Source organism: Podarcis vaucheri (assembly GCF_965113315.1).
Source record: "Podarcis vaucheri genome assembly, chromosome: 17".
Lineage (NCBI taxonomy): Eukaryota > Metazoa > Chordata > Lepidosauria > Squamata > Lacertidae > Podarcis > Podarcis vaucheri.
Window position 1 is genome coordinate 36680661 of NC_138755.1, and position 13612 is coordinate 36694272.

At 45.5% G+C, this 13612-nt stretch overlaps 1 protein-coding gene across 1 annotated transcript in view; it reads left to right on the forward strand.

The window, feature by feature from the left end:
- FBXO10 (F-box protein 10) overlaps window positions 1–13612 on the forward strand; it is a 38828-nt gene that overhangs the window by 3581 nt on the left and 21635 nt on the right. The window contains exons 2-3 of the mRNA XM_082204673.1: window positions 4741–5331; window positions 7808–8665. Of these exons, the coding sequence (XP_082060799.1) occupies window positions 4747–5331; window positions 7808–8665 (1443 nt within the window). The 5' untranslated portion in view covers window positions 4741–4746. The remainder of the gene's footprint in view (window positions 1–4740; window positions 5332–7807; window positions 8666–13612) is intronic.

Sequence of the window (13612 nt, forward strand, 5' to 3'; positions counted from 1 at the left end):
CTTCAGGTTAAGAACTTTGCTTCAGGATGAGAACAGAAATCGTGCTCCGGTGGCGTGGCAGCAGCAGGAGGCCCCATTAGCTAAAGTGGTGCTTCAGGTTAAGAACAGTTTCAGGTTAAGTACAGACCTCCGGAACGAATTAAGTACTTAACCTGAGGTACCACTGTATCTGGAGGGTGAAGTGGAACTTATACCTTGCCTTAATGGTGTTGTATGTGGATCCAGGGAGCTATTGAGCTATGGGGTGTGTTTGAAATGCGGATACCCCACAAGCCACCACTTTGATTAAAGTGGGACTAATAGCTGCTTTCAGGAGATAGGGGCAACTTCAGTCTAAAAAGCATTGTGGGGGGAGTTAACGCCTCCTTTCCCAGCACCGCCTGCTCCGAGCCAATTTAGCTTCTTGGAGCTTTTTATTTTTCATTTAAAGACATTGAGATGTTCAACAATAGATCTCCTGCGTCATGCGCGGTTTGGCTCTGAATGTGCGTATCAGTGGTGGCCTTGAGGAACTGCTTTTAGCAGAGCTGAAAAACTGCAGTATAGCAATTTACCTTCAGATTTAAAAAAATAACAATTTCCCTCCAGTTACAGGTAGGTAGCCGTGTTGGTCTGCCATAATCAAAATAAAAAAAATTCCTTCCAGTAGCACCTTAAAGACCAACTAAGTTAGTTCTTGGTATGAGCTTTCGTGTGCATGTGTGTATCTGAAGAAGTGTGCATGCACACGAAAGCTCATACCAAGAACTAACTTAGTTGGTCTTTAAGGTGCTACTGGAAGGATTTTTTTTTAATTTCCCTCCAGTGAAGCTAGTGATTCATGTTCTTTTGTTAAGGGACACCCTGAGCCCCCAAAGAGCGGCAAAAACAAGAAGGGGAAAAAAAGGATTCCACTTTAGAGGGTGGGGGTGAGAGCTCCCCCCTGAAAAAATGAAAATGAAGGCTAACGGTCAATGAGATCAGAAAGTGATGGTAAAAGAAAGTACTTGGTAAAATTCGTTTGGCAGTAATGGAAGAGAATGTACACAACAAACTGTCAATAGTGTTAGAAACTTGGTTAGATAATTTAGGCTCCGAATGCCTCCTTAAACTGAGGTTACAGTCACCAAAATGGAATATCTAGTTGCCATTTTTGGGCAAGACGGCTCAAATCACGGGCTGACTGTGATTGATTATCAGTTCAACATCTGGCTAGTTCAAATGACAACCTTGAGCTGGCTTAAGAACAGGCATCCCCAAACTCGGCCCTCCAGCTGTTTTGGGACTACAACTCCCATCATTCCTAGCTAACAGGACCAGTGGTCTGGGATGATGGGAATTGTAGTGCAGAAACAAGCTGGAGGGTCAGGTTTGGGGATGCCTGGTTAAGAACTTTGAGCACCGAAAGAATAAAAGTCTCTTTATCCAGGGACAGTCCACAAAACCAACATAAACAAGACGGCGGAAGAAGATTGGAAGAAATTTAAGAACTATCTTAAGAAACATTGTAAAATTAATGAGTGTTAAAATGATGCGGCTTTAGAAAGTAAGTGGATTACAGCTGTAAAGATTAAGTTAAAAGAAAAGAAAGGTTAACAATTAGATAAAATTAAGGGTGAGGATTTGCTGAATTAAATATTTGAAATTGGAATGCAGAAAGGGGAGGTATGAGGAGGTCGGTGAAGTAAGTTTTAAGAAAATAAGGATTTGAAAGTATACTTGTTTTTTCTTGTTTTTTCTTGTTTGTGTTTGTTTGTATTGTTGTGTTTGATTATATAATTTGTGAAAACTTAATAAATATCTTTAAAAAAAACACCAACATAAACAACATAAACAACAAAGACAAAATCATAGGAACCAATTAATATATTATCAGAACAAGCAAACAGACAAAACCCCCATCAAGGTACTATATAATAACAAACAGTTATATTTTTATCTGCACAGTCAGAATGAATTTCTGGAACCAAAATGCTTTTTCCTGTGCAGCCTGAGCAGCAGTAGTGACAATTAAGAAATAGAGGTTTGAATAGACCAATATATATATATATATGTGGATTGTCACTGGATCAAGTGACTTTTCTTCTTTAAGTTCTCAAAGCTCTTAGACTAGCTCAAGTTTGTAATCTGAACTCGCCGGATGTTTAACTGAGAAAAAATCACAGCCAGTCCATCATTTGAAAAATAAGACTTTAGAGCCGTCTTGCTCAAAAATGGCAACTAGACATTCTGTTTTGGTGACTGTAACCTTGATTTAAGGAGCCATTTTGTGCCCAACACTGCTCCATGGCCTGCAAAGGCTCAATTTTCTTGTGCTTTCTTGTTGAGATTTGCAACTTGTCTTACAAGGTAAATAATGTGAACTATGGAAGGGCTATTTTGAGGCTGCCGCTGTGGCAACAGCGGAGCAGATACAAGTTCTAAAAGGTGCCTGGTTTTTAAAAGGGATTCTTTCCCTATATCCCCTCTTTTGTTCCGGATACGTTACAATTTTTCATTGTAAAAGAAAAAGAAAAATGCCAGTATTTCCCCAGAAAATGGAGAGCACTGGCTGGTGCTGATAGGAGTTGTGATCCAAAACACCTGGAAGGCAACAGATTGAGGGTATAACATTGCCCGGTTTGCAGATGCAGATAGATCACTTGATTTCTGAAAAGTGTTGTTTTTGTGGGGATGTGAAATGATATGAACAGAGGCATTCCTCTTGGAGGCAGAATTTGAGGGGCTGGCTTATTACAGGTGACAAAGCCCTAATGTGCTGAGGTTGGACACACATTAAAGCATCCAGATGTTTTGGAAGTTGCAGTCCAAATCATTCTAGACCAGTGTTTTTCAACCACTGTTCCGCGGCACACTAGTGTGCCGCGAGATGTTGCCTGGTGTGCCGTGGGAAAAATTGAAAAATTCGAAAGATTTTTTAAAAAAATAATGTCACATTTTTGCCCACTAGGCGGGCGCCGGACTGTGTCCACCCTATTTTCCATCCGTCCTGGGTGGGGATCAGATCGGATGGGATCGGATGAGAGCGGACAGGCGGTCTGCTCTCATCCGATTCTCCATAGAGAGCAGCGGGGCTCTGACACACAGTGCGGAGACGGAGCTGTCATCCGCCGGCTCAGTGGGGATCAGCGGATCGATCCCCGCTGAGCAGAGAACAGTCCGCAACGTTTTTGTTTGCCATTAAAGAAAAAAATATTAAACCATGCTTGAATGTCGGAACTGGTTACTAAAATTTTTGAATCCCACCACTGATGTTAAGTGTTTGTGTTTATTTGATTTGTGTTTATTTGATTCCTATTCAAGAGAATTACTTTATATATAGTCAATATAGGCACAGAGTTAATTTTTTTAACATTTTCTAATGGTGGTGTGCCTCGTGATTTTTTTCATGAAACAAGTGTGCCTTTGCCCAAAAAAGGTTGAAAAACACTGTTCTAGACGATAGCGGGTTTGCTGATGGTTGCTTTTAGAAATTGCATTCCCTCGTGTGAGGGAGAAGAAAAAAGGGGGCTTGTTGGTCTCAGGTGCAGGGACTTGGACTAGCTGGTCCTCATAGTCCATTTCAGCTCTAAAATTTTCTGCTTTTCTTTCTAAAAATCTTTTTTATTGGTTTTTCACAGAAAAACTTTACAGGTTTTGACACAGACCATAAATTACTTTGGCCATAGATTTCCCGCCTTGCCCCCCTTTCCCGTGGTTTCCATATTTACCCTTTAAAGCTGTAAATTTCATGTATAACATTCAATACAGCCATTTTAACCTATTTATCTTAATACAGTGGAACCTCGGTTTCCGAGTGTCTCGGAAACCGAATGATTTGGAAGCCAAATGCCGAAAACCTGGAAGTAATTGTTTCTGTTTTCGAACGCGCCTCAGAAGTTGAATGGCTCCTGCTGTGTGTTTTTCCATTTTTTCAATGGATTTTGCCGCCTATTGTTTTTTGAATGTTTTGGAAGTTGAAAGGTCTTCCGGAACGGATTACGTTCGAAAACTGACGTTCCACTGTAATTAATACTGATGCTTGTATTTCAAATCGTGCTCACGTTTTCGTCTCGCTATAATAGTTCTTTAAGTACGAGATAAAAAGTTTCCAGTTCTCAATGATTATTATTTTTTGTCATTTTGGCCTCTAATCATTACTGTTAATCTTGCCAGTTCCACCTACTGCATCGTTTTCAAAAACCATTTACAGTTCTTTGAATCTCTTTTTTTTATTATAAATATTTATTAAAGTTTTCACAGTATTACATAATGAAAAAGAAAAAAATAGGAAATAAAAAACAGTTAAAAATAATTCCATCTGTACATCACTTATCTTTCATTTACTTGTTTCCCGGACCTCCTCATACCTCCCTTTTTTGTATTCCAGTTCAATTTATTAGTTCAGCAATTCCTTTCCCTCCTTATTATCCTGATCTTTAATCTTAATATATTATAACATTAAATTTTTACTATTAAAAATCCAATTTTTCCATATTCTTTTAAACCATTACAGCTAGAAACCACTTAACTTCAATCCAACATCATTCTAACATTCCTTAATTTTGCAATATTTCTGTAAATAGTCTTTAAATTTCCTCCAATCTTCTTCCACCGACTCTTCTCCCTGGTCTCGGATTCTGCCAGTCATTTCCGCCATACAGTTCTTTGATTCTCTGGTCCCCATCCCTCATACAACCTTTGAAAGGAAGGGGCGGAAAGAGGTGAGCATCTCCTCTTAAGTCTAGAGAGTAATCAGTCTTTGTGCCTTGCCGTTCCCAGGTGACGATGGAAATCAGTGGCTTGCCACTGGAGTTGTGGCGCCTGATATTGTCCTACTTGCACCTTCCGGACCTTGGCCGCTGCAGCTTGGTGTGCAGAGCATGGTATGAGCTCATCCTCAGCCTGGACAACACCCGGTGGAGACAGCTTTGCCTGGGCTGCATCGAGTGCCGGCACCCAAATTGGCCCAACCAGCCCGACGTAGAGCCCTGGTCGTGGAGGGAAGCCTTCAAGCAGCATTACCTCGCTTCGAAAACCTGGACCAAGAACAGCCAGGACCTCGAATCCTCCAACTGCTTCTACCTGTTCAGAAGGAAGAAGGACCGGCGCGTCCTTTGCGTGGGTCCCGGCTGCGAGTTCGAAAACCTTCGGAGCGCCTTGGTTTCGGCGTGTGTTTATGACCGGATCGTCCTGTTGCCCGGAGTGTACGAAGAGCAGGGCGAAGTCTTCCTTAAGGTCCCTGTGGAAATTATGGGGAGGGGCAAACTCGGAGACGTGGCACTCCTGGTGAGCTTCGACCAGCACTGTCCAACCGTGAGGTTATGCAATTTGGTCTTCATGCCAGCTTGGTTCACGCCCATCATATATAAGGTGAGTGTGAATGGGTCAGTAAGGCTCTCCAGATATCGTTGGACTACAACGCCCATCATCCTGATGACTGGGGCTGATGGGACTTGGAGTCCAACATCTGGAGCTACCACCACCTTGTCTACCACTTACCGTATATTTCGCTCTGTAGGACACACTTTTCCCCCTCCAAAAATTAAGGGGAAGTGTTTGTGCATCCTATGGAGCGAATGCAGGCTCCTTGGCTTCAGCGATAGCAACGCGAAGCCTCCAAAGCGCTGAGGGAGCGCTCCCTCTGCACTCCGGAGGCTATGCATTGCTTTCACTGAAGCCTGGAGAGCGAGAGCGGTCGGTGCACACTGACCCCTCTCGTTCTCCAGGCTTCAGGGATAGCCGCCTGAAGCCTTTGGAGCACAGCGGGACCTCGCGCTGTGCTCCAAAGGCTTTGGGTTCCTTTTGCTGAAGCCGGGAGAGCAAGACTCTCCTGGCTTCAGCAGAGAGGGAGAGCTGCGCAGCGCCCCTTCAGCAAAGCGGGAGGAGAAATGGAAGGGGCTCCGTTTCTCCTGCCGCTTCGCTGAAGGGGCGCTGAGCAGAGAGGGGGAGATTTTTTTTTACTTGTTCTCCCCCTCTAAAACAAGGTGCGTCCTATGGTCGGGTGCGTCCTATAGAGCGAAAAATACGGTACCTTTGTGGATCAAGCAGGGAACTCTGGGCACCAGTAAGAATAACAGAATGGGCAATGGATGGATCTGAATCAAGCGACGCAGTCCATTGAAGGTTCTCTTGCTCAGGTTGTAGCACATTGAACGAGAGCTTCGCGAGAGCATGATGGTTTCTGTTTCGGGAATGAAAATGTCAGATTGGTCCTGCAGCAGGGGTAGGCTGGGATCATGCCTCAGTCATAGGTTTCTGCTCCCCCCCCCCCCAGGACAGGTAGAAGACCAAGAGTAAACTGGGAGGTCCTGTGCTTACGACTATTGCTTTTAAAAATGTGTTTTTATTAAAAGGTGTACAAAGGTACACACAGGTTCTCAGTTTTCAGATCATAGAGTCCTTTGTACAGAGACATTACTGCTGTAGGCAGTATGGGGTTGGGGGGTGAGGGAAGTGGGGAGAGAGGGGAGGAAAAAGAAGTGTGTGTGGGGAGACAGTAAAGATCCATTCTTGATTAATAAATTTATTTGGTTTTTCAAATTAGAGTTTTACAATCACATATCCAACATAAAACATAAAAACAAGATTCCAAAGTATTTCCCTCCTCCCCTTGGCAGGTCCTCTTGTTAATCATTTCCTCCTGCATCTTTTATAATAATCCAGATCTTTTACATCTCCCATTATATCCAAAATTCACCATTAAACTACAAGTGTTATTCCAATCCTACTAACAATTTTGTTTACAATGGTTTTTAAGGTAAATTATAAATTTCCCCACGTTTTATTCTTTTACATAGTGTACGAGTAGAAGTTTTGTTTTGGCATCACTTGAGTGGGTATCTTTTTGTTTTTGCTGGCGGTGCAAGAGATCAGGAAGCCCAGGACATGGCTGGTTGTAGCCGGTGGGTTGCAGTGTGTTTTGTTTGTGTGTGTGTGATGGGAATGGAACCGTATCAAATTAGCCATATCGATTTGTGTGCTGTTGGGGGATCAGTCATTGTCTTGTTGGCCTACATATGTAATAAAGGGGAGCCACACCGGGGTGAAGGCATCTTCCTTTGTTTGTCCCCATGCTCGCTTCCATTGGTTAGCCACCTTTCTAGTAGGGCAGCTTCCCATGCGGTCTCTCTTGGGTTCGTTTGGTAATCTTCTTGGTGTCTGTTGTGAAATTGTTTTGTGACTGTGAAATAGTAGTACAGTGGTACCTCAGGTTAAGTACTTAATTCGTTCCGGAGGTCCGTACTTAACCTGAAACTGTTCTTAACCTGAAGCACCACTTTAGCTAATGGGGCCTCCTGCTGCTACCGCGTCGCCAGAGCACAATTTCTGTTCTCAGCCTGAAGCAAAGTTCTTAACTTGAAGCACTATTTCTGGGTTAGCGGAGTCTGTAACCTGAAGTGTATGTAACCTGAAGCGTATGTAACCTGAGGTACCACTGCACAGTCATACCTCAGGTTACAGACACTTCAGGTTGCGTGTTTTTGGGATACGGACGCGCCAAAACCCGGAAGTACCGGAATGGTTCCAGGTTTCGGGACTCACGCATGCACAGAAGCGCTAAATTGCGCTTTGCACATGCACAGAAGTGCCGAATAGCAAGCTGCGCGTGCGCAGACACGGCGCTGCGGGTTGCGAACGTGCCTCCCGCATGGATCACGTTCGCAACCCGAGTGTCCACTGTAGTATTAATAATAATGATAATAATAATAATTCTATGTCACCTATCTGAAAGGGTTGCCCCAGCCACTTGGGTGGCTTCCAACAAAATATGAAAAACACAATAAAACATCAGCCATTGAAAACTTCCCTGAACATATATTGATCTGGTGTCATTCTTTTTCTCTAGACAAACTCGGGCCATGTCCAGTTTGACAACTGCAACTTTGAGAATGGACAGCTTCAAATCCATGCCCCGGGCACTTGCCAAGTTAAATTCTGCACTTTCAACCAGTCCACCATCAATTTCCACAGCGTAGCCATCTGCCTGCTGGAAAACTGTGAGTTTGTGGGCAGTGAAAACGCCTCGGTGACTGTGGATGGCTGCCCATCTGTGGACAGGAACTGGGCATGTAAGCACTTGAGCACATTGGCCAAATCCTGCTCCGCTTCGCTACAGACGCCGGAACCACAGACACATTGCAGCGCATCGAAGCTGGAGAGCCGGGGGCCTCTGCTGACGAGCGTACGGACCTGTGAAATTGTGGTGGGTGGGGACCCTGGCAACGCGCTGCCTGCTTCGCACCCTCCAGCAATGCCGAAGAAAGGGTGCGAGAAAGGGAGCGATGTCGCTGGGCATCTCCAGGGGGCCAACAAGGAGGAGGCCACGACAATGGAGACGGATTCTAGCGACAGCGAGCTGAGCATGAGCAGCGAGAACGAGGAGGACGACGAGTCGATGTGCCGGCTGCCTTACCAGGCGCATAGCCTGAGTCACATGCTGGCCAAGGTGATTGACGGCAGGCCGCAGGCCGACGGCTTGGCGGCGCTTCCGAGCGACTACGAGCTGAAAACTCTGCAGCAGGAGCTTCAGAAAGACAAGGAGGCGCAGTCTCTTGCCAATGCCATGCAAGGATGCCTCGTTCGGAAGTGTCTCTTCAGGGACGGCAAAGGCGGCGTCTTTGTTTGCTCCCAGGGGCAAGCGAGAGTGGAAGGGAGCATCTTCCGGGACTTGACCTATGCCGTGCGATGCATACAAAACAGTAAGGTGCCGTACAAGACGAGGAGCAAAATCTTGCATGCCTGGGTTAAGTGGGCGGTAGTGTTCGGTCGGTTTGGGATTTCCTTTTATAGGCAAACGTTTTATCACAACCTTGAGCTTCACGCCTCTTAATAGTTGGGGATGTCGGCTTCCTAATTTATATCGCGATTTGGAATAATTGATGCCTGCCATTCCTCCCTAAGGAGATCAGAGCGTTGTGTGATGGAAACAGTAGAACACCGCAGAATACAGTCATACCTCGGGTTGAATATGCTTCAAGTTGAGCGTGTTCGAGTTGCGCTCCGCGGCAACCCGGAAGTAACTGAGCGCGTTACTTCCAGGTTTCGCCGCATGCGCAAATGCTCAATATGACGTCACATGCATGCGCAGAAGCGGCGAAAACGACACGCGCGTGCGCAGATGTGCCGTCACTAGTTACGTTTACCTCTGGATGCGAACGGGGCTCCGGAACGGATCCCGTTCGTATCTAGAGGTACCACTGCATAAGAAACATGGTAGAAAGCAGTAAAGCAGCAGCAGCTCAAGTAAGCTAAGATTAAATAAAGGACCGATTAAATAGGAAAGTTTTCACCCAAACAGAGGCAGCAAAGAAGCCAAGAAGAAGAGTTTGGATTTGATAGCCTGCTTTATCACTACCCTAAGGATTGATAAGCCAAATGGAGGTTGAATTGTAGAGTTGGAAGGGACCACAAGAAGCATTTAGTCCAACCCCCTGTTACTCCCTCTGGGGAGAAAGGCAGAGCTGCGGGAGTCCTCCTTGGTTGCCATTTCCACGCCGAAGAATTCAGAGGTCTAGCCAAGGTAGTTTTGAAAGGGCTTGGGAGATGTTACGTGAATTGTAATACACAGTTTATGGTGCCTGCAACCATTTATGACTAGGTCTTAAATCCTGCGCGTATCTCTTCAAGAATCTGGCAAGCGTGGTGCTGCTCCTTGCTTAGCAACCTTTAAAAAGGAAGCCTTTTGTGTAGGGAGCTGCTGAGATTTTAGGATCCTAATTATTCGGAGACAGTGGCTAGGATATTGGCAGCTCCTGGGTACGGAAAAAAGAAACTGGGCCACGTTAATTGCTTATGCTGCACCCTTCATCCATGAATGCTTTGCTGCAGGGCTGGCTGACTGACCTTTTTTTGGGGGGGGACTGAGGGCCACATTTGACCTTTGCCAAGCATCTGAGGGCCACAGGGGATGTGGCCACCCACACACTTGCACACACATTTTTCCATGCGCGCGCATGCGCACACACAGCACTCCTTCCTTATTTAATGGTGACAAGGAGGAGGGGGTTGTTGACCCATCCCCAATCTGATGACTGATGAGGGGGCCATTTGCATCCCTGTCAGGGTGCTGGGCTGGGCAGACACCCATCTCTCCCCCCCCTTCTTTCTGCCGCTTCCAAAACAGTAGAACTGTTTCCTTGGAATCCGTTCCCCCAGGGGGACAGCGGCTGGGGGTCTGCCGCTTTTTACAACAAAGGTGTTGAGTCGTACCTTGATGGCTGACAAATTTATGGTAGAATAAGTTTTTGTGGACCACAATCCTCTTCATTAAATGCATGAATTGTTATCCTCGGTTGCAGATATACCCGTGGGTTGTGTTTTCATCTTGGGGTGCGCGTGAATTCAGAGGGAAACAAAATTCAGGAAATATAGTGATGGTTGCATCATTAATACCAGCAATTCTTGAAACAGTAGTAGACGATGCAGTGATCCTGGCATCAGTCAGCCAAGTAATGCATGCAGCGTGGTGAAAACCTGTTGTCCTGATTCAGTCCAGAACTGATGGCATTGAATTTCTTGATGAATTCAGCGGTTCCATATCACAGTCTCCCTTGGAAGGTTGCTTCTTCATCTATTAAGGATAGCACTTCATGCATCTCAGCTGGTCAGAGTGTGGTGGTGCTAACGCCAAGGTTGCCGGTTCGATCCCTGTATGGGGAAGCTGCATATTTCTGCATTGGACTCCCTCAGGGTCCTTCCCAATTCTACAACACTGATTCTGTCTGATGCCATGTGATGTACAGTGGTACCTCGGGTTAAGTACTTAATTCGTTCCGGAGGTCCTTTCTTAACCTCAAGCTGTTTTTAACCTGAAGCACCACTTTGGCTAATGGGGCCTCCTGCTGTCGCCGCGCCGCCGGAGCATGATTTCTCATCTTGAAGCAAAGTTCTTAACCTGAAGCATTATTTCTGGGTTAGTGGAGTCTGTAACCTGAAGCGTATGTAACCTGAAGCGTCTGTAACCCGAGGTACCACTGTAGTCAACAGTACAGTGGTACCTCGGGTTACATACGCTTCAGGTTACAGACTCCGCTAACCCAGAAATATTACCTCGGGTTAAGAACTTTGCTTCAGGATAAGAACAAAAATCACACTGCAGCAGCAGGCCCCATTAGCTAAAGTGGTGCTTCAGGTTGAGAAAAGTTTCAGGTTAAGAACAGACCTCCAGAACGAATTAAGTTCTTAATCCGAGGTACCACTTTCGTTTATACCAGCGCTAGCCAGTGTGATGCCTTCTAGCTCTTTTGGGCTACAGCACCCATCAGCCTAAGCCAGCATAGTTAATGGTCGGGGATGGTGGGAGTTGCAGTCTGCAACATTGGCTACTTCCAGCTTATGCCATAACGGGTTTGTAAGCCTTAAGGTATCACAGGAGTCTTTGTCAATGTTGCTGCACCAGCCTCAACATGATGCCTCTTCTGGGAACATGGAAATGGAGGGATGGTCTCCGCAGATTGTGGAGGACGGCGTAAGCATTCTCTGTCTCGCCCCTGGATTCGCTCTTTTGCAGTAACAGCATTGAGAAGTGCAGAAGTCAAACCGGGAGATGTCAATTGTCAGTGCAGGACTCCTGCGCTCTGCGCGTTCGGCTTAGCTGATGAGTGAAACATTAAGTGGGGGTTTGTGTGCCGTTCGTTACGCAGCTATTGTTCCCGGGTGAAACGCTCTGCAATTACACCTGCATTCTTCTGAGCAGCATTCAGCCTGCTGTTCCAAGCCAGCAATTTGCTGCTCGTTTGTTTCACAGAGGAGGAAGGGAGGAGGGGAAGCAGAGGGAAGTTTGTTTTCTTGGCTTTTAAGAACAGAACTTTGAACAGAAGCAGAGGCTTTTTTCTTAAAGGAATGTGTACTTTTTAAGATGGAATCCCATTTGTTTTGATTCCTAGTCCACTACATTCGCAAAACCTAGAAGGGCACTGAGAAACGACTCTGTATCTCATTAATTCTCATTACACTGTGAAGTGCAGTTTAAGTTGCAGGAGTGAAGTTACAGGGAACCAGGCAGAGGGCCTTCTCGGCAGTGGCACCTTCCCATCAGATGTCAAGGAGATTTAAGTAACTATATAACTTTTAGGAGACATCTGAAGGCAGCCCTGTATCGGGAAGTTTTGTTTGACGTTTTATTATGTTTATACGTGCATTGGAGGGACGCGGGTGGCGCTGTGGGTTAAACCACAAAGCCTAGGACTTGCCGATCAGAAGGTCGGCAGTTTGAATCCCCGCGACGGGGTGAGCTCCCGTTGCTCAGTCCCTGCTCCTGCCAACCTAGCAGTTCAAAAGCATGTCAAAGTGCAAGTACATCAAAGTACATCAAAGTGCAAGTAGATAAATAGGTACCACTCCAGCAGGAAGATAAATGGCGTTTCCGTGCGCTGCTCTGGTTTGCCAGAAGCGGCTTAGTCATGCTGGCCACATGACCCGGAAGCTGTACACCGGCTCCCTCGGCCAGTAAAGCGAGATGAGCGCCGCAACCCCAGAGTCATTCGCTGCTGGACTTAACGGTCAGGGGTCCCTTTACCTTTATAGCTCATATTGCTTTCTTGATCTGCATAAAGGGCCAGATTCAACTAACCCGTTCCGCTAGTGCAGGGCAGTCCAACTTTTCATACCAAGTGGGTCGCAAGAGTACTTAGACATGGAACCTGTGGGCCTCACACTGCCTTGTTGGGTGGGGGGGGCAAGGCGAAAATATGACCCCCCTGCCCCCATCCCTCTTGATGTGTCTCCAAAGCTGGAGACACCGGGTTTGGAGAAGGAGGTGTAAGGCTCTGGCAGGGTCCTTCCAAATCTGGGAAAGCTCTAACTAGGCTTTGGGAAGGAGGCGGGAGTCACCTTTGGTGGACACGCCCAAGGATTAAGGCTTTCTGGGAGATGATATATAATGAACTGAAAAAGGTATTTAAATATACCCTTTTGAAGAAACCAGAGGCCTTTCTTCTGGGCATAGTTGACCAATTGGTGTTAAAGAAGGACAGAACTTTCTTTATGTATGCCACAACAGCAGCAAGAATACTTATCGCAAAATATTGGAAGACACAAGACTTACCCACACTGGAAGAATGGCAGATGAAGGTGATGGACTACATGGAATTGGCGGAAATGACCGGCAGGATCCGAGATCAGGGGGAAGAGTCAGTGGAAGAAGATTGGAAGAAATTTAAAGAATATTTACAGAGACATTGTAAAATTAACGAATTTTAGAATAATGTTCGATTAAAATTAAGAGGTTTCTAGCTGTAATGGGTTAAAAGAATATGAAAAAATGGGTTTATAGAAGTAAAATTTTAAGATCATAAAAATTTAAGAATAAAGATTTGGGTAGGATAAAGAGGGAAACAAATTGCTGAGCTAATAAATTGAATTGGAATACAAAAAAGAGAGGTACGAAGGGGTCCAAGAAACAAGTAAACGAAAAATAATGGCTGTATTTTTTCTTTTTTCTTTTTTTTTTTGTTTTATCCCTTTTTTGTAATGAAAAAATCTTAATAAAAATCTTATTAAAAAAAAGGAAGGAGGCGGGAGAACTCTAGGACCCTGCCAGAGCCCTCATGCATCCTTCCCAAAGCCCAGTGCCTCCCTTCGCTTTGGGATGGCAGCATGAGAGTTGAAGGGCGTGTGTCACCAGCTAGACTGGTGACTGGGGGCGGTCGCT